Source organism: Schistocerca cancellata, chromosome 5, assembly GCF_023864275.1.
Source record: "Schistocerca cancellata isolate TAMUIC-IGC-003103 chromosome 5, iqSchCanc2.1, whole genome shotgun sequence".
Taxonomy (NCBI): domain Eukaryota; kingdom Metazoa; phylum Arthropoda; class Insecta; order Orthoptera; family Acrididae; genus Schistocerca; species Schistocerca cancellata.
In genome coordinates, this window is record NC_064630.1 from 38,849,450 (window position 1) to 38,871,917 (window position 22,468).

At 37.7% G+C, this 22,468-nt stretch overlaps 1 protein-coding gene across 2 annotated transcripts in view; it reads left to right on the plus strand.

Moving 5' to 3' along the window:
• LOC126187459 (titin) overlaps window positions 1-22,468 on the plus strand; it is a 947,541-nt gene that overhangs the window by 734,962 nt on the left and 190,111 nt on the right. For both annotated transcript variants that reach the window (XM_049928552.1, XM_049928553.1), the window contains 3 exons: window positions 14,319-14,449; window positions 14,532-14,708; window positions 16,045-16,317. In XM_049928552.1, coding sequence (XP_049784509.1) covers window positions 14,319-14,449; window positions 14,532-14,708; window positions 16,045-16,317 — 581 coding nt within the window. The remainder of the gene's footprint in view (window positions 1-14,318; window positions 14,450-14,531; window positions 14,709-16,044; window positions 16,318-22,468) is intronic.

Genomic DNA, 22,468 nt, shown 5'->3' on the forward strand with positions numbered 1-22,468 from the left:
ATAAGAAACTGCTAAAAAGCTAAACAAACATAGGGGACAGTTAATATGTATGATTGAATTAAAAACTGGCGTAAAGTTAAATACACATAGGAGACAGTTTACATATTTATGGGGATGCGTAGAACACGAAGTACCGGTGACAGTAATATAAACCATGCATGATGGGTACTAAGAAATAACTATAAGTACAAATCACTGGCTTCATGTGAAGTCACTGCTAAATTCACATTGAAATTAGAGCACACAATATTTTTTTTTTCTTTTCGAAATTTAATAATTAATTGCAGATTCTAGATTTTGTAGAAAGTGAGCCACGTTTCCATCTGGTGATCTATAGCTGCAAACAATGACTGTTTGCTGTTGTTTCAGTTCAGTATACAGTATACAATGTTCAAAGTGTTTTTTTCTACATTTAGATGATATGTTTAGTTGATTTCACTGTACTGAATGCCGTATCTTTCATGTATTAGGCAGCCACCACCCCTTTTACCGGATCTGCAGTAGCTAGCACCCATGACATACCTTGGAAAATTAAAAAATGAGAGCTCATCAGCTTTTATCCAGTGTTCAGCGAGGCGTGTAATGTCTACAGTCAGAAGGACACACAAGCAATAAATTACAAATTTTAGGAATTTATTCCGTATAGATAGGATGTTTTGATAAAAAAGATATGGAAGGTTTCTTTAGTTTCATAATGCCCTCACACTTACTCAGAAAAAACATTTCCACACTCTGAAGGCCAGCTTAACTTTATTGGTTCTGTATTACTTCAGTCTACACACACACACACACACACACGGCCAATTTGGAAGGTCATAATGGCATGGCACACCAATGAATATCACATTAGTATGTGGGAATTTGCTGAGACATAACTTCAAAACATGTACATTGTTAGTTTCATTTTTGTATATACCATTAGATCCACCAGCAAGTATCACAGCATCACAATTGGAGAGACATTGTACATCTGAAGAATCAGCCAGATTTTGTAACTGATCTAGACATGCATCGGGTTTGAAAAATTCCTGTAGCTTTTGTGTTTACTTTGTTTAACAATCTACTTGCAGCTCCTCAGCCATGACTATCGCCACTACAATTATTTTTCTCTGTTCAGAATCTAGAGAAGCCTTGATATTTTTCACTGTCAAGTTTTCATCTGTCTGAGAAGTGTTGTTCATTTTCTATGGAAGTAGGATTATTTTCTTGACAAACATCATTTGATATAGTGTTTCTGGTTGTAAAGTTTGTAACAGTACTGCATTTTTGACAATAGTCACAACTTGCTTTTGAGGAATACCATTTTCCAGGTCTGAATATCGATCACAAAGAACTGCACACTTGATTTTTAGAGCATCAATTTCTTTTTGCATCACGCTGCTTATTTCATTTTTGTTTTTAACATTTAAAAATTTGCTTTCACACTTCACAAGTCCACAAAAAGTCCTCTGTAACAAGTTTTAAGTTTATTTTACTGCAATTTTCGTGAAACTAGTACTTGCGACTGTTACAGTGGGTTTCTTTTCTAACTTTCTTGTTACATATTCTACAATGATAAATACTTTTTACTTCACTATTAGTAGCCGTATTTAAAACGTCTTCTACAAGTGATGCCATCTTTATCTGAACTTCATTTAGTTCTTGAAGGAAAATATTGTAAAGTTTTCAAAAAGCTTCCCATTTGGATTCCATTACTTTAGGGGATGGTGGAGGAGGAAATAGGACTTTGCAAATTTTCAACAAAGCATCATCATATTTTCCCAGATACCAGGAAAAGTGTATCTTTCTGGGAAAAATGTTTAATAACTCCATGCAAGTTTTTTTAATTGAAACTCAAATATCATGTGATTAAAAAAAAAAAACATCATGGGTTTTGAGAAACATTATATGTTAAAGTATTTGGAACATTGTTCACAAGGTCTTTTAATGCATGTTATGTAGACTCCTAAGCTTTAGTACATATCTCATGTTTTGTTAAAATAATAAAAGTGCAGAGCTAAAAGTTATAATTTAAACTGATATATTTTCATTACTAATATTTACTTTATTTGGGGTATCAAATGAGCATATTTAAATGACAAGTATTCGAAACAGACAAATGTTCAAATTTAAACATGTTCAGCAGTGAAGATTCTTGGAGTCATAAAGTGAAAGATTTAATAGCATCTCTTTTTTGAACCTACTGCAAGAAATTAGATTCTGTTAACTTCATACTGTTTTCATTAAAGTTATACATTCTTCATAATGTGCTTGATTCAGGTACATAAACAGAACATAAAATGTTTTCCAAAGGCACAAAACAAGAGTCTTCCTTCTCAGGCCAAAAGAAAGACACCGACAGTCCAGATAGGTGGAAAAAAAGTAGATCAGCATCCCCTTCTTTGTCACACACATTCTTGATGAGAGAAAATCAAGGAAGGCTTTGCAGAACAAGTTACTTTTCTAATTTTTAATGAATCACAGGAAAGTGTTTTGTTATTGTGAAAATTCCTGGTACCATGCGTTGTGTGTATCATCAAAAATCTCTTCTTGGGTTTCTTCCTTGGGAAACTACATTGATTTTCTCTAAGGAATGGAAAAAGCATTCATCAATAGTAGTCTTGCAGAAATTGAAAACATCAAATGCAGTTGTTACTTGTACATCATCCTCTAGCTGAAGCTTAGCTTTTTCTCAGTACATGTTTTTCAGTTTCTCCCAGTCCATCACACATAGATTTACCGTGGCTAGTAGCAAAAAAGGAGTATTCAGAGTCAATGGAAAAATCATTTTTGTGTTCACACAAGTTTTTAAAGCTTTTTCTATTTTTATATTGAGCAGCTCATCCATCAGTGAAATAATCCAGTTTCTTGACTCATGGGTAGTGTTTGGCCAATCACTTAACCATTTAATTCTGAACAGCATTTACAAATCCTACGTCATGATCAATATCATCAATTGTAAAGCAGTAGTTTGCTATTATCAATTTATTTGCCTCATTTATCACATAACTACGGACAGGGTGGTTTTACAGCTGCTTCTTGTCCAGTGGTAACTCTGGATTTCATTTTGAATTATAAAACTGTAGTTTTCAGCAAAGTCTATTACCAGAATTGCTTTTTCTGTTGTTAGATTTTCTTTCAAATTTTTCAGGGCCATTGCCTGACACTTCAGATATGAATGAATGTGGTAAAGTGCCTATAATTTTGTTCCAACAAATCAGTGTATTCAGCAACAGTTGCATATTCTTTACCGCTTCAGTCTGATGGTTTGTTAATCCACTGGCTGAGCTCAATATCATCATTAGCATCTTTGTAAGCCAATTTTTCTTTCAAAACTTCTAACAATTTGTCATCACTGAGACAATCATCACAGTGACTAAGAATGCAGTTATAATATTCCAAGTCACATACAAGAAATTTTATAAGTTCTTTATATGTTTCTTCAGTGTGTTCCACATCGAAAAGCAGTTTTAAATTTTGGTGGATACCACACTGAATGAGTGCCTCCAGCACCAGCTAAAATACATCATTTTGGTCTAAGTAAACAAAATTTAGAAAAATCGATTTTATAGTGAACAAAATTTAGAAAAACTAATGTTAATGTTTGGTTACTCCCATTTAAAACAGTAATATAGTTCTCTTAGGTTGCAGAGAGTAAGTCTTTTTCACATATACAGATTATTCTGAATGCTATCTTTGTCTTTTACCCCTGGTAACATTCAACTATATTCATCATTTAAGTAAAGACTTCATCAGTGATCATTTTACCTCTTTTTGGCTTAGAAATTGATAAAATACCCATATTTGTTTTCAGTTTCCTTGCCTGTCAAACTACATACTCACAAACTTCGAATTCTGCCTTTTTTTTCTAATTCTGCCTTTTTTTTCTATTTTTTTCACTAAGACGGAGGAGCTAGTGTCAAAACTTTTATTCTTTCAAACCTCCTTACACCAGCTACTTTTCTGTCATCAACAGTATTATGGCATCAAAATCTTTGGCTTTCTTAACATTTTCATCATCCATTCTATTCTCTCCACTGCCAGAAATTTCAAGGTTGCAATCCAATGCCTGGTTCACTTTTTCTTCCAAAACATGCTTCACTTTTTCTACCTTCCATTTGTCATTTCAGGCCTTCCTGTGATTTTGAATGCAACGAAGTTTCAAGGGAAAGCACTGCAAGGCATTTAAAGTTTTATTTCCATCCTTGATACTTTGACTTTTTAGAACTGATTCATGGAATGTCACCTCTGTGTCACTGGCATCACTTTCATTTCCATCACCGATTTTAGTTTTTTGTTCACAGGTCTTATAACATGTTGTATGAAGTTTTTTCCCTGGTTTAACTTAGATTCTCCTAGTGCACAATGACTTCAAGAACTTTTTAACTCTGTGCCTGTGTATTTTGAAATGATCTCAACACATATTTTTAGGGATTTCAAAAACCTTTTAGTAATGGTAACTGTGATTTCCACATATAGTTCTTTGTTATTATCTGGAAAGTTTATATTGGGTCATAATACTACCAAATTTTTTGGTTTTAACTCAGCTCTGAAAATTTTTGAAGAGTTTTTACTGAGGTGTAGTTCACCAAAGGACGTGGTGTTGTAAACAATTTCCTGATGTGGCACAAATTCATATCTTCCATTGTAAGTAACTGAGCACTACATCAGTTAAAATATACTACCTTACAAATAGAATGATAAATGACTGTGCCATAAACAAGTATGACCTGCCTCACAGAAAGAAAAAGAGCAACTGAGACCAAATGGACTGATTTTGCACGTCAGTGATATTTAGAATTTCAAGTCCGTGACAATTGCAATGGTTTCATTCATACACGGGTTTCAAGCAAGCTACTGCAAACGTACAGAATACTGATGTTTAGCTGCATAGATAAATACGGTATATATTATATTCTTTCAAAAATCACTTAATTAATAAAATAAAATAAATTTGTCACACATAAGATTAATTTGTCTGCCTAAAATAATTTGTATTTAAATATCAAACAATGGAAACTCCAGGTAGGAATATCAACAATGTAGGCAAAGGCAGATTGTTTAACTTATTGTAAAGAAGACACATCAAGTTGCAGACAGACACAACTAAAATACACTCGCATATAGCTTTCCGGCCATAGTCTTCATCACCCAAGCACGCACGCACACACACACACACACACACACACACACACACACACACACACGACCGCCAACTCCAGCATATTAGGCCAGAATACATCACAGGGGATGCAAGCAACAATCTGACGGGACTGGGAAAGGGGTAAGGGCAGGGGAAGGGGAAGGGATACTAATGTACGATTGGGAGAGAGGCAAATGCTGTCTGGTGGAGTGTGCAGAGTCTAGAGTGCAAACAGGTGCAGTGTTAGGAGGCTGTGGGGCAGGGAGGTGTGGAAAAAAGGAGCAAAAAAGGAGAGGAGTGGGGGAAGACAGGTGTGTATGCATTGGCAGAGGGCTGAAAATAAATAGGGTGTGGGTTGAGAATGGGGAGGAGATGATAGGGCAGATGGGGTGGGAACTGTTGGTTGGAGGGTGTAGGGACAGTATGTTATTGTAGATTGAGGCTGGGATAATTATGGTAGCAGAGAATGTGTTGTAAGGATAACTCTGGTCTGCACATTTCGGAAAAGCTGGTGGTGGAGGGAAGGATCCAGATGGCTTGGGTTGTGAAGCAGCCATTGAAATCAAGTGTGTTATGGTTAGCTGCATGCCGTGCCATAAGGCTGTCTACTTTGCTCTTGGCCACAGTTTGGCGGTGGCCATTCATCCTATTGAACAGGTGGTTGGTAGTCGTAACAGGATATAAAGATGTGCAATGACTGCTGCAGAGCTGGTAAATGACATGGCTGCTTTCACAGCTGGCCCCAGCCTCTGATCAGATAGGATAAACCTGTGACAGGACCGGAATAGGAAGTGCTGGATGGGTAGATTGGGCAGGTCTTACACATGTGTCTTTCACAGGGATATGATACCTATGGCAAGGAATTGGGATTGGGAGTGGCATACGGATGGACTAGAATGTTGTGGGGTTGAGTGGGTGATGGAACACTACTTTAGGAGGGGTGGGAAGGATCTTGAGTAGGACGTCACTCATTTCAGGGAATTATGATAGGTAATCAAAACCCTGGCAATGATGTGGTTCATTTGTTCCAGTCCTGGGTAGTATTGGGTGATGAAGGGGACACTCCTTTCTGGCTAGTTCTTGGGAATGGTGGGAGGTTTGGGGGTGTGAGGGGAAATGGCATGCGAGATCTGTTTGCGGACTAGGTCTGGGGGATAGTGTCTGTGTGTGAAGGCCTTGGTGAGACACTCAGCATACTGAGCAAAGGAGTTTTTGTCACTGCAGATACACCATCCCCAGGTGGCCAGGCTGTATGGAAGGGAATTTTGGTGTGAAAAGGATGACAACTGTCAAAATGCAGGTACTGTTGGTTGTTGCTGGGTTTAATGTGCAGATGGAGCCATCAGAGAGGAGGTCGTCAACATCTAGGAAGGTTGTACGCTAGTTTGAGGAGGACCACATGAAGTGGATGGGAGAGAAGATATTGAGGTTGTGAAGGAATGAAGACAGGGTATCTTGGCCCTGAGTCCAGATCATGAAGATATCATCAGTGAACCTGAATGAGACTAGGGGTTTGATGTTTTGGGAGGCTAGGAAAGTCTCCTCAAGATGCCCCACGAAAAGGTTTTCATAGGAGGGTGCCATGAGGGTGCCCATGGCTGTGTTGCAGATTTGTTTATGTACCTTCCCTTCAAATGAGAAGTAGTTGTGGGTTAGGATAAAGTTAGTAATGTGTATGAGGATGAGGTAGTGAGTTTGGAGTCTGAAGGATGTTGGGAAAGGTAGTGTCAGTAGTGGTAAGAGCATGGGCATGAGGAATGTTGGTTTATAGGAAGATGGTGTCAACAATGATAAGTAGGGATCCAGGATGTAAAGGGGTGGGGATGGTGGAGAGTCGAAATTGTTTGTGTCTTTGATGTGAGAGGCTAGATTAGGGGCACTTGATTTGAAGTGTTGGTCAATGAGTGCAGAAATTCTTCCAGTGTGGGCACAATAACTAGCCACAATGTGGCCACCAGAATTGTTTGGTTTGTGGTTTTTGGGGAGCATGTAGAAGGTGGGTATGTGGGGTTTCATAAGGCTGAGGAGGGAAATGGATTCAGGGGAGATGTTCTGGGAAGGGCCTAAGGCTTTAAACAGGGACTGGAGTTTGTATTGGACTTCCAGTCTGGCAGAATTTGTAGGTGGAGGTGCCAGATAATTGGCGATTCATAACAACAGTGGTGGAACCTTTGTCTGCAGGTAGGATGATTAGGTCAGGATTTGTTTTCATGTTGTGTATGCATTTTCTTTCTTCTAGTGAAAGGTTGGTGTTCTGAGGAAGGGATCTGGGGAAGATGGTGAGGCTAAATTGGAGGTAAGGAATTCCTGGGAGGTGAGCAGCAGGTGGTTAGATGGGATTTGGGAGGATATGGTTGGATGGTGGTATGAACTGGATGAGGCAGGGTTCATTGTTGGAATTAGGGTCGTCTTGGTTGAAGAGATTGGCAGGAAAGAAGTGCTTCCATTGCAGGGGTCAGGAGAAGGAGAAGTAGGTCTTAGACAAGTCCAGCATTGTTAAATTTGGTGTAGAGCTAAAGGTGAGGCCTTTGTATAGGACAGAAACTTCTATGAAGCTGAGGGTATCGGTGGAAAGGTTAACAACAGTGAAACAGGTATGTTTTGGCGCTGGATTTGGATTTAGTGGAATGCGGGCAGGGAGTTTTCGGGGATGTGGCAAGTTCAAAAGGTCAGTTAGGCAGGATTTAGCTGTTATGAGGGGTGGATGAGGAGGAACATTGTGAATACGCTAGGTCTTGGATATTGTTGGATATTGGTGCTCTGAGGTGGCAGTAGGATATCAAAAGGTTGGATAACTTATGGAGATGGTGTCTGGATTGCTCCTCCAAGTACTGGAGAGCAAGGGACTCAATTTCAGAGATGTGATGTGTGTAGTATGGATTACAGAGTAGTAGTGTCTTGTGGAGGGAGCAGAGGTGGTTCTGGGATGAGTGTGCCATGGAGATGTGTTTTTACAGTACCACATTTGTGAAAGCCAGGGATTGGCAGAATCTGAAAGTGTAGAGGTAATTGCGCAAGGAGGGGTAGGATCCAGAGGAAGGAATCTTTAATTAGGCTTTTTGGGGGGGGGGGGGGGGGGGAGGATTCCATGGTTTGGCAGCATTTGAGAAACGAGATGTGTGACTAGGTTTTAGACAAGGAAAGGGTACTCTTCTGAACTGGTGAAGAAACATGGAGCAAGGGTCCGTTTTGGCAGGAATGGTGCAAAGAAAATGGGAATGATGCAGAAATGGGCAATATGGGTGTTGATGGTTGTGAGAGGTGATGTATAAGCGAAAAGACATGTAAAGGTGCATAAAAATACACAAAAGACACTCAGAAACATGCATAGATACGCAAAAATATGCACAGATACACAAAAATACACACAAATACACAAAAATATGCAAAATATGTGAACCATGTGGAACCGCTCCCGTAATTATTCCATCCTCAACCTACAGTAACATAGTGTCCCTACAACCTCCACCCAACAAGATCCACTCCTTCTCCCCTATCATCTGCTCCCCATTATCATCTTCCACCCTGTTTGTTTGCGGGCCTCTGCCAATGCATCTGCCCGTCTTTCCCTACTCTTCACCTTTTTTGCTCCATTTTGCCCCACCTTCCTGCCCCACAATCTCCTGACACTGCGCCTGTTGGTAGTCTAGTCCCTGCACGCTCAACCAGACAGCATTTTTCTCCCTCCCCACCCATACACTACTGTCCCTTCCCCTCCCCACCACCTCCAGATTGCTGCTTGCATCCCATGTGATGTGTTCTGGCCTGAGATGCTAGAGTTGGCAGTCGTGTGTGTGTGAGGTGTGCTCGCTTTTTTTATTTTATGTGTGTGTGTGTGTGTGTGTGTGTGTGTGTGTGTGTGTGTGTGTTTTATTAATGAAGGCTATAGACAGAAGCTATATGTGAGTGTCTTTTAATTGTGCCTGTCTGCAACTTGATGTGTCTTCTATGTGCTAAGTAGCAATCTGTCTTTCCCTACATTGTAGATATTCCTACCTGGAGTTTGCATTGTTTGATGTTTAATTATCAATTATTTTAGGCAGACAAATTAATCTTACACATGAAAAATTTATTTTATTTTATTAATTAAATGATGTTTGAAAGAGTATAATACCACTTTTATCTGTATGTTTGCAGTAGCTTAATTGAAATCTGTGTATGAACGAAGCCACTGCGGTAGTCACGAGCATGTATAGTTGAACATCACCGACATGCAACAATCCGTCTGTTTGGTCTCAGTTGCTCTTTGTCTTTCTGTGAGAGGGGTCATATTTTCTTTGTGATGCAGCCATTTATCATTCTGTTTGTAATGTGGTATGTTTTAACTGATGTAGTGCTCAATTACTTACAACATAAGATATGAATTCATGGAGTGTTGGAAAATTACTGACTACTAGTTTTCAGAGCTGAGTTAAAACTAACAGATTTGGTAGTATTACGGTCCAACACAAACTTTCCAAATGATCAAGAAAGAACTATATTTGAAAATCACAGTTGATTTTGAAAGCCCTCAAAATCAAAAGCTTAATATACATCTGAGTTATGTGTATTTCTTTAGATGAGTACCACTTTGAATGAACATTCTCGCAGAGCGAAATTATCAGAACAACACCATATCGAAATGCCAATATATAAAAAAATTATCTGTCACCAAAAAGAATTTCCAGAAGTACTTAAAAAAATTTGAGCTGGAGGGTTACAAATCATAGAATTATTGGGTGATTTGACATGGAATGGCCCTGCAGTTGTCATAATATAGAAATGGAGCGATTTATCTGATGCCCAGTATTTCATGATCAATGACTTTCAAGACAAGCCTGTAAGCATTTCCGAAATGGCTAAGTTTGTAAAATGTTTGTGTGCCTCTGTGGTTAAAGTATACTCAGCATGGCAAAATGGTATTATCCAAAACCGGCATCAAGGCAACTGTGACGCTTCGTGGGCTGTAGATGTCAGGGGTGAATGATGTGTGTAAAGATACGTACATGTGAATTGACGTGCAACTATTGAGCGACTGATTGTCAAGGTGAGGCAAGGAGCTACCAACAGAGTCTCCTCAACTTTTGTTCAGCAGTAGTTGCTGCATATGGATCTTTGCAGCAGGTGCCAGGTTCATGCACTTGTAATGACTGCCGTTCATCAGCGATGAAGGCTGGAATTTGCATGCCAACACCAGAACTGGACATCCACTGAGTGGATACAGGTTGCTATGCAGATAATCATGTATTATGGTGCATCGGACAGATGGCTGTTGGCATGTAAGGTGTGAAATGTCTTTAAACTACCTGCCACATTTGTCAGAAGGATCCAGGCCAGAGGATGGAGAGTTGTGGCTTGGGAAATTTTTTCATGATATTCTGGAAGGCACAGTCAACAAGTATGCACCTATCCCTGGGGACCATGTCCACCCATACTTGCAGTTTCTTTTTCCTCAGCACAGGACAGTGCAATGTGCCATACAGCTCACAGTGTATGTGCAACGGGATTAGTATATCATACTCCCCCGGCCATCAAACTCCCTGAATTTAAATCGAATTGAGATTTTGTGGGAGCATTTCGATCAGGCTATTCGCATCATGGAGCCTCAAGGAGTCCCTGTCAGTACGTTCCAGAACCTTACCGACTCTCTTCCTGCATTGTCTCACAGTGGTCCACAGTACAAAAGGTGGTAATTCAGGCTTTTGACAAGTGGTCACATTAATGTGACTGGACGGTACATTTGGATCATTGTACACTATCTTTTGATTCCCATTCATGTGCTACAGTAATTGTTGGTGTTATTGTATTTGTTGTACAGAAATGATTATACTGCTTTTTTGTAAACTGTTTGTTTGGCAAGAAACCTCATTAATTCTCTGAGGGACATTAACAATTTCTTAAAATATTATCTCTAATCATATTAATTAAAACACTATCGTCATGTGGAAAAATCAACTGTGATGTATGTTATGTGGAAGATGATTCACTCGTACAACGAATAGAAATAGGCTCAACATTCAGCCCTCTGAGTCAACATTCCTGACATCTCCCAAATCACTAAGATTTTCCCCCTTTCCTGCATCATTTAGATTATGCATCACCACTTTCTGTACTCATGATTCAAACCAGTTATTTGTAACATGATTAAGTCCACAAAATTTAAGCTTTTTAAAAAAAGAATGTGATGATCTACACAGCCATTTATTCTTAGTAGATAAAAAAAAGATACAAATTGGCAATGGTTGGGCAGGGAGTGAGACAGGGCTGTAGCCTCTCCCCGATGTTATGCAATCTGTATATTGAGCAAGCAGTAAAGGAAACAAAAGAAAAATTCGGAGTAGGTATTAAAATCCAGGGAGAAGAAATAAAAACTTTGAGGTTCGCCGATGACATTGTAATTCTGTCAGAGACAGCAAAGGACTTAGAAGAGCAGTTGAATGAAATGGACGGTGTCTTGAAAGGAGGATATAAGATGAACATCAACAAAAGCAAAACGAGGATAATGGAATGTAGTCGAATTTAGTCGGGTGATGCTGAGGGAATTAGATTAGGAAATGAGACACTTAAAGTAGTAGATGAGTTTTGCTATTTGGGGAGCAAAATAACTGATGATGGTCAAAGTAGAGAAGATATAAAATGTAGATTGGCATTGGCAAGGAAAGCGTTTCTGAAGAAGAGAAATTTGTTAACATCGAGTATAGATTTAAGTGTTAGGAAGTCGTTTCTGAAAGTATTTGTATAGAGTGTAGCCATGTATGGAAGTGAAACATGGACGATAAATAGTTTGGACAAGAACAGAATAGAAGCTTTCGAAATGTGGTGCTACAGAAGAATGCTTAAGATTAGATGGGTAGATCACATAACTAATGATGAAGTACTGAATAGAATTGTGGAGAAGAGGAGTTTGTGGCACAACTTGGCAAAAAGAAGGGACCGGTTAGTAGGGCATGTTCTGAGACATCAAGGGATCACAAATTTAGCATTGGAGGGCAGTGTGGAGGGTAAAAATCATAGAGGGAGATCAAGAGATGAGTATACTAAGCAGATACAGAAGGATGTAGGTTGCAGTAAGTACTGGGAGATGAAGAAGCTTGCACAGGATAGGGTAGCATGGAGAGCTGCATCAAACCAGTCTCAGGACTGAAGACCACAACAACAACAACAACATTTTATTGTTACAGCTTATACTATTTGTATCAATGGCACTCTCAGTTCAGCAACACTTCTGAAACCCAAACTGTGATGCATTAAATAAACTGTTTCTTCTTGCGTGTGATACTACACTGAAGTGAGACATCAGTTAATGCGATGGGTATATGAAGTATGTGACACACTGTCTGTGTAAACACTATTCTTTACTACTATGGGTAAAAACGCTTCTGTGAGAAATGAGATAATATTTGTAAAATTACACTATTCATTTTCTGATGTGATACAGTTTTATTCTGAATGAACACATATAACTACTGCAGATGTGGAAACATTTGAGAATATCAGCCTCATTGGCCCTGAAAGTTATGTGATATGCTGCAGACGGGCAGATTACCAGGGAACCACCAAACTTATGCACTGTAACATTTGAATGAACTTTGATTTTTATGCAGCATAAGACCACTTTCTGTTTGTTAATGGGTGATCATTAATGAGAAATTATCAGTTTGCATGGAATTCAGCTATTCCTGATTGTCGAAGTGTTATACTCTTCACTGTCCTCTATTTTCCATGTAATTATGTAGATGTAGATTAGGTTTGTGGCTAAAAAAGAGCAAAGAACAAAAATTTTGCAATTAATAAAATTTTTCATTAATTAGTAAGTGGTAATAGCATTATTGTCCAGATAAGTCTTAATTTCCCTGATTCATAGTGATCAGCCAGTTTCCAGCAAGAAGTGCAACTCACTAATAATACACCTCTCCATCCGTATACTGACCATTGTTATTTTAGGGCCAGTAAAACCTAATAAATGTGGCATTGGTGGCATAGTGATACTGCCACACCCCATTTAATCAGTTTATGCCCTGAGGAAAGCTGCTGTAACTCAGCTGAAACATCAGTAACTTTTAGTATTTTAAATATGTTACAAAATAACACAGCAGTATATGCCCCAGGATGGTTTTAATGAGATTGACACCGGCTGCAGAAGTTTACACACTTATAACAATGCAATGATATTAGGAAAAGGATAGATTGCTACTCACTGTAAACATGGCCCATTGCATTGCAGACAGGCACAACGAAAAGACTGTTACACATTGTAGCTTTCGACCAAAGCCTTCTTCAGCCAAAACACACACACACACACACACACACACACACACACACACACACACACACCTTATGCGCACATAATGGCTACCAATGGCAGCTCCGACCAGAAAGCGACTGTCACCGCCGGTGGCGGAGGTCATGTGTGCCTGACATGAGCTTCCTTGTATGTATGTGTGTGTGTGTGTGTGTGTGTTTTCTTTGCTGAAGAAGGCTTTGAGTGGAAGCAGTAACAGTCTTTTCATTGTGCGTGTTTGCAACTCAGTGGGTCATTTTTACAGTGAATAGCAACCTATCCTTTTTCTAATAATGTTGATATTCCAACCTGGAGTTTCTATTTTTTTTAACAGTGCAATAAGGCTCACAGCTACAAATATGTAAAAGTAATTGTTAGAATAAATATATGGTTTCCATTTAGTGTCCCTAGACATTAACAAACTTGGTGACATCATGCCAATAATCATGTTCAGTGCGTGAATCCTCATCTTGTTATTTTCTGACAGTTGTGGAATATATTATACATGACAAGGTCCCAGAGACATGTTATAACACATCAGTACATTTTTCTTAATTAAACCCAATCTGTCATTCCAGTGTACTGTTTGCCCCTGGCAAAGGCTTTGTATACTAATTGATGATTCAACAGTGTTGATGCTAGTCAGTTCTTACCACATGACAAAATAGTAATTCACCCTTTCTCATATCAAACTCTTACTATTTGGAGCACAAATTCTCTCTTTTATTATATTCTTTTTACAAGATGTGCTACCGTGTTTTCTATTCAGCTGTGCCCAAACTTTCAAGAATAACTCTGTCCCCCCCCCCCCCTCGCATTTTTACTTCTTCAGTTTTGAGAGGAAAAAAAGTATTTTTCTTTCATGAGTTTTGTTTAATGTTATATGCTGTAATCCAATTGAGGCATACATTTTGTTAGTTGTGTAAACTGTTGCAGGAGAGTCACAGGGCCAGAAAGAAGAAATGACTGCTAAGCTCATAGATCTACATGGGAAACTCCAGGTTATTGCTACAGATTATCAGATATTACTACAAATGCTTATCGCATTCTTCAAGAATCTGGCGGAGGTAATCACATTTGAGAAAGTTGCAGTGTTTATTTGTGTTTCTAGATATACAAATTGCTAACTTTTTCTGTATATTGACACAGCTGGAGAAGACAATAGAGAACCTGGAATCGCAGTACAGACACACACGCCTACCAAGTTCTGTGTCTGACATTGAGCTATTGTTGAAAGAACATGAGGCATCTCGGCAAGCTGTCCTTGAACTTTTTAAATTCACACAGAATGAAAAGGAACAAATAGTCATTAGAATCAAGCAACAGGTGGGTAAAAATCCTTGAACATGGCATCTATAAACATGTAATTTACTTTCATTGATCTTGTAATCCTATCTTTAGTATTTGGTATCATGCTGAAATGTTACTTGAACCTAAAATTTTATTTTTTAAATGACAGTTTATCCACTTTTAGCTGTTACTGCTTTTATCTCACTTTCGCATTTTAGCTACTTGTGCCATTTTCAAGCTTGAAAACTCATTTGAACCTGCTTACTGTTGTCAAACCTTGCCCCTCCCCTGCCACCTCCCTCCCTCACACATAAACTTTCCTGTGCTGTTACCTCACTGTCCATTCTTTGGTACCTCAGGATGAATCCTATCAATGGATTTTTTTTTTTTTTTTTTAGTCAAGTTGTGCCATAAATTTATTTTCTCCCAAATTTGGTTCAGTACCTCTTCTTATCCAGTCTGCTCATCAAAACTTCTGCATTGTTCTACTGCAACACATTTCAAAAGCCTTTCAGAATGATCACTGTCACCTGCTTGCAGAAGTGATGTGTTTTGGAACATGGTTATTTCAATTATTTTAATAACCTTCTGTACATGTGCTTATGTATGAGATTTAACTTTTCAAAATTTATAACAGATTTTGTTCTTTATGTTAGGAATTTGTAATAATTTGTAACTGACAAACCATAAAACTTGTAGCAGATCTTTGTTAAAAGATATAATGTGGTATAACAATTGTCAGTCTCAATCAGGGGTTGCGCTGCTTTTGCAATTCATCATTTCTTTTGAAAATGTTCAAAATTTGACTCAGTGTTTGTATTCAAATATTAAATACTTCATTAATACGCACTTTCACCAAATGCATGTTTCCTTTCATTAAATATTTATATTGTCTATAAATATATTCAACAAGGTGTAACACTGCTATATAAAATTTTGTCATTTGTTCCTAATGAGGTAGAGGTGTGGTATTTTAAATAACAAAAAACAAACAAAGGTTTTAAGTAATTAGAAGAAAGATTAATAGATATTAATAAAATACAAGACCGTTTTTTGATCTGTTTCTAAATCTGAAAAGTTTCAAAGTGAGTGAACTGCTGACTTGCAAATAAACTTGTACTTATGGTATATAAAAAAAAAAGGCTAAGAACTATATATTAATGAAGATTCTAATTTATCTGTTTCATTTTATTTGTAATACCATGATGTAATTCTTAGTCTGTCCAAAACCTTTAGAATTGTGTTTGGATAGCTAATTGTTTACCTTAATATATATTTTTTAAATTTTCCTCAGTGCAACAGTTTCTTATCATAGATTTCTCTTGCTCAGTCTCGGGAAAACATGTGTGCTAACAATTACACATTTTTGCAGGAACCAGATACAGCTGCTAAGCATGATATTGACAGTCTGACAAGACTATTGGAAATAAAACGGATAGCATGGGAATCTGCATGGACAGATCGAAAACTGCAGATTGAGCAACATCGTCAACTTTGTCAGTTTGATAGTGATTTACATCAAATTAATGCAACCTTAAATGATCTCAGCAGACAGTTGGATGCTATAAAGGGACAATATGGAGAATCTCTTGTCAGTGCTAAAGCCACATCACAGGCATTTGTTTATTTTGAAAAAACTATTGAGGTGAGTTAATTTTTTTTAATATCCTACATAAGAAGCAGAATTTTATGAGATAAAGAAGAAATTGTCTAAAAGATAAATAAGAAATTGGCTAAGCGAGTAAATGTTACACAGCTTTCAAAGTTGCTTTTTTTTTTTTTAGTTGCATATTATTTAAGCACCATTAGCAGTAATATCCACAACATTTAATAACATACATGTCATCATAATTGATGGTTTATTAATCTGATAAAATGGACTTATTTAAGGCTCACTTAATCTGTTTTCATGTGATCCTGAATGTCACACAGCACCTCACAGACAAAAATGCCGATTAAAATAATGTAAATTTATAAATTGTCATGCTCCAATAAATGTGTACAAGAAAAGGAATCCAGATGAAGTTGAAAGCTCCTGGGAATCACTGGAACACAAACCATCAAATGTTCCATTGAAGAATATTAAAATTTTGTTAGGGGACTTCAGTGTGCAGACTGTAAAAGAAGGTTTAAATAAGGTTTCCAAGACAAGGACACAGGATTAAAAAAAAAGATACAGGAACTTTGAAAGTGAAGAAACAAGAATGTCACAAATGGCCAAATATATACTCAAAAGACTGGGAGGAGATTAAAACAAAATTAGTCAAACCAGCCCTTGAAATAGCTCCACTCAAAATACACAAAGAGCACAGATGGCGGGAAGAACAGTGTAAAAAAGCATTACCACTTAGAAAACAAGCCTGGCAGAAATGGTATTCCACAAAAAGAAGTGAAGATTTTATCAGCTTTGAACAACAAACGTATCAAACTTCAAAAATGGTAAGAGCAGTCAAAAGGAAGTTTGAAAGAAACTAGTGGTCACCAACTGAGGAAGACTTCCAAAAGAATAATTCTAGGAAATTCTATAAAACTTTTAAATGAGAATGAAGACAGAAAATTAGCCCTGAAGAACAACAAAAACTGAGAAATATTATCAAGCTATTTCAGTAAGTTGTTAAACTGTGAGAAAGCAAGAGCAACCTTTCCAGAAGAAAATCCAGAGTACATTCACACAAACTCAGAGCCACGCAGCCTGGATGAAATCCAAAATATCATTAAAGATCTGACGAATGGCAAGACCCACGAGGAAGATTCACTAACTGCTGAAATGTGGAAAATTTCAGGTGTGGAAACAGTCAAGAAGCTACATAGAGTCTTTCAAAAAATCTGTGATACAGTAGCTATACCAGAAGATTGGAAAACAGCATTAATTCACATAATCCACAAAACAGGAGATAAAACTGACCCCAACAACTATAGAGGACTACCCCTCCTTCCAGTGATTTACAAAATTCTTTCAAAAACAGGCTGGAAAGCCAGCTGGATAAGCAATTAGGAGATTATCATCAATGATGTAGAAAAGGATGATCCTGTGTGGAACAGATGTTAAATCTGAAGTTCATTGTGAGGTATAGAAGAATGAGATCTAAAAGCATTTATATAACATTTACTTCAAAAAAGCATATGATTCAACTGACAGGAAACAATTATTCAACACCTTAAAGGAGTTTGGAGCTGACAACATATCAGTGGCAATCATAAAAAAAAAAAACATACGAACAAATACAAAATGCAAAACTAAATTTTTAGGCAAAACCTCCTAGGCTTTTGAGATCAAAACTGGCTTAAGGCAGCGAGATGGACTGTCCCCACTGTTGTTCAACTGTGTGCTAGAAAAGATAATCAGGGAATGTAGGAAAAGAACAGAGGAAGAAGCTATTAGAATACTCACAATTGGGAGAAAATGGGATAATCTGAGTTTTGATTGTCTGGTTTTGCTGATTATATTGCCATTTTTGCTGAGTCTGTAGTAGATGCAGTCCTATGCATCTCTTTTTAAAAAACAGGGTACATGACAGATGTGAAGGAGGTACTGAAATACATGGAAACTGATTATCATAGAATAAAAAAAGCCACAAAATTCAAATTTCTGGAAAAACAGTACAACCAAATGCTTTAGACAAAGAAGCTAATCTAGCAGGGGCAAGGAAAATGGAGGTGGCTTTTCAACTAGCAAAAAGCCTGTGAAACAAGAAAGCTGTTTCCCTAAATGCAAAACTTCGGCACCACAGTACTATCGTTAAACCAGAATGCCTGTACAACAAAAGCAAACTAGTGCTTTTCATTTATCAGAATGCCTTTATGCATCAGGATGCCTTTTGTTAAATACAGCCAAACAATAAGATGAATTAGAAAAGAAGGAAAGGAAAATGATCAGGGAAATTTTGGAACCATGATATGAGAATGGGAAATCAAAATTAAGAAGTAATAAAGAAGTTTATGAAAAAAATAGAGTGAATAACAGATATGATGAGGAAGAGAAGAGTTGCATTTTATGGACACGTAAAATGGCTAGATGAAAACTGGATAACAAAAAGAATTTTAACTTCTTTGACAGAAACCACCAACACGTAACTTACGCGGATAAAAGAAGTTAAAACAGACTTGAGGGAAATGGAAATAATGGAGGAAGAAATAGGAGAAAGAGAAAGGTTCAGAGCAAAAGTAAAAGGTTTCAAGGGCTTTCAGGAGAAAACAAAGAAAAAGCCAGGTGCAATATGGACAGAAGAAAGAAGAAAAAAACATAGGAAAAAATGGAAAAATTACAGGAAAGAAAGAAAAGAGAAAAAAAATACATAAGATATTTTATGTAGTTGTAGTAGGCCAAACCAGTTTTAAAAAAATGTAAATTAATTCAATAGCCAAATAAAGGCAGAAGAAAAGTGTACTTGCCAGATAGCAGCAGAAAGGTGTGCATTGTTGATTTTGGTCCTTTTTTTGTCATACTTTGTATGCCTCAGTGTTGGGTCCTAGGAATTTTTTCCTCCCTATTCTTTATGAAATCCCATCTTATCTGACCATTTTCTTTGTTTTGCATTATGAAAAAAAATGTAATTATGAAGACTGTAACTCACGTTGTTTCAGTCTACTGGTCCATTACTGCCTATTATGCTGACATTTTTTCTGTTTTTGGTTAGTTGTAGTTTCATTCTTTTGTTAATGGAAATAAGCGAGTGATTTGTGACTGTATAAACCTTTCAGGCATATTAACTGAAAATGATCTTTTCGGGTCTGCAGCCAGATCATAAAGTCATCTCGATGCAATATTCCAGTAGTCCATCTGGCTGCGATATTCAGGCGAGAATGCGGTTTGCTAAACATCACTGGAACTGATTCCCACTGTAGGCAGCAGCCTTTTATATGCCACAGAAAAACAACAGTACACGCCAAACGCCACTGTGTTGCCCCTAATGCAAAGTGGAGGTACAGCCCCGTAGTGGCGAAAGCTGGCAGAAACAGTAAATTGCTACCAAGTCAATAGATCGATACGTTCTGCTGGCCAAATCAAAAACTGTTATTTTTTAGATATAGGTTATTAAGACACAGTCCCAATAATAAGACACAGGAGCAACTATATGGGTCTCATCGTACAGCTTTCAGTGTCCCTGCTTTAGACAGAACTCAGTTATAGTGATCATATGTGGTGAGAGTCGTTGTATCCACACTATGACCATATTGTCAGCATGCCTTCAGAAATGGGTAGGTATTTAAAAAAGTAAAAAAAAAGTTTTTACTGCTCTGCCTTCAAAATTCTCAATAAATGAATTGGTGACTACGGGGGTAACAGACTCCCCATAGCCATTCCATCAGTGTGTCCAAAATACTTGTCATTGAATAAAAAATAAGGTGACATCAGGACATGATAGCAGAGTTTAATCATTTTCATGTTTAATTTTCCACTAATTATACTTAAGAACTCTTCAGGAGGAAGTAAAAAGAGATACTATATCAAAGTTGACTAGAAAGTCTTAGGATCAAGGCACAAAGACTTCAAATATGGGAGAAAGCCATGCAATTAGAAATATAGTATTACCTTGTATGACCTGAGGTAAGAACTGAGGCTAAATATTTTGCAAAGTTGTAAGTAGGCATATACAAGGTACACACTGTGGGATGTAGTGTTACACAGCATTGACAAAACCTCCAAATTAAGATAAAATAAATCCTTAGATATAACACCCTGTTGTGTGAAATTAATACAGATGTGCTAGGGCAATAGTAGCATACTTATTAATACTATTGGTCAGTTTGGTTCCAAAACAATGAACAAACCTTGCAAATATTAATATAATATCATCATTACAGCATCTCTGCAGAAAAGCAAGGGCTCTCAACAGCTTACCCTCCCATACTCAGTAATAAGGGTGTGCCCACCTACAAGTGGCAAAATATTTAGTGTGTATTCTTAGCCACCATTTCAGAAAATGTGAACACCATATTTCTAATTTTTCTGGTTTTTATCAAGTGTAGGAAATCTATATTTCATGATACGTTAGAGATGCTTATTAGATATTATGTTGTGTCTCTTTTTCCTAGAGTTCTTATTGAAGATTCCTTGAGTTTAGCTAGTGGAGAACTGAGTGTGGAAATGTTGAAAATTTGTCATCATGCACTAATATCAGCTTATTTTATATACAGTGACAAGTATTTTGAACAAACTAATGGAGTTGATTTAGGGAGTACACTGTTCATCTTAGTCACAAACTAATTTGTAGAAGATTTTGAAGACAGTGCACTGAGGATGGATTTTTTAAAACCTATATATTGATCATACTTTCATGTTGTGGCCACATGGAGTAGATACTCACAACCATATCTTACTAAACTCCTCCCAAACATGCCATGAAGGCCCAAAGGTACTATCCGGCTCCTGTGTCATCCTCAGCCTATAGGCATGTGGTCAGCGCATCGCTCTCCTGGCCGTATGTCAGTTTCCGAGACCGGAGCCGCTACTTCCCAATCAAGTTTGCCTCACAAGGGCTGAGTGCACCCCGCTTGCCAACAGTGCTCAGCAGACAGTATGGTCACCCATTCAAGTGCTAGCCCAGCCTGACAGCATTTAGCTTCAGTGATCTGACAGAATCTGGTGTTACCACTGTAGCAAGGCCATTGGCACAACCATTTTAAGTGCTTTACTTTCAGCATTAAGTTCAAAATGGAGATGGAAAGTGGTAGATAGCTTCCATTTCTGGATGTATTGTTCTAAACAAAAGGTGATGGGATGCTGGGATACAGAGGTAATAGAAAACCAGTAGATGTGGACTGGTATCTTCAGATGATGAGTGGTCATTCACCGTACCAAGGCTGGGGGATCCAGAGGATGTTGTCAAGGTGGCTTAAGTCGTTTCAGATGCAGAAACTTCGACACAGGAGTTAGAACACCTTAAAGTTTGGGTTGCAGAGGACACTGAGAAACAGGTCCAGCATGCTTTGCTGTTTGGACATTGTGTGAACCGCTAGAAGAGAAATGTAGATCAGTTGCTTTCCTATGATATGCTGGAAGTGTATCTCAAAGATGTGAAAGATTTTAAAAAGATATAAAATGAGAAGTATACCAGCAAACCACATGTGCTTTAAGCACGTAAGTGAGAACAAGTTTAGCAAAGGTTTGAAATTAAAGTTTGTTAGAAGTTGCTAAGTGCTATTTTTATGAAAAACTGGATGAATATAAACTGGGTGATTTGCACTACATTTTAGGCAAAATCTAGTCTGTCATGCATCTCAGTGTTTATGATGTCATAAACACTGACGTGACAAAAGTAGTGGGATAACGATATACACATATGCAGATGATGGTAGTATCATGTACACCAGGTATAAAAGGGCAGTGCATTGGTGGGGCTGTCATTTGTACTCATGTGATTCATGTGGAAAGGTTTCTGACAAGCTTACAGCTGCATGATGGGAATTAACATAATTTGGAAGCGTAATAGTAATTTGAGCTAGATGCAGAGGACATTCCATTTCAGAAATCTTTAGGGTATTCAGTATTCCCAGATCCGTTGCAGCATCCCTGAATTTGGAAGTTAATAGGAATATAAAAAAAGGGCGGAAGGTTTATCTGTTTAGCAAGAGTAATAGAAGGCAGATTTCAGACTACCTAACAGATCAAAATGAAAATTTCTGTTCCGACACTGACAATGTTGAGTGTTTATGGAAAAAGTTCAAGGCAATCGTAAAATGCGTTTTAGACAGGTACGTGCCGAGTAAAACTGTGAGGGACGGGAAAAACCCACCGTGGTACAACAACAAAGTTAGGAAACTACTGCGAAAGCAAAGAGAGCTTCACTGCAAGT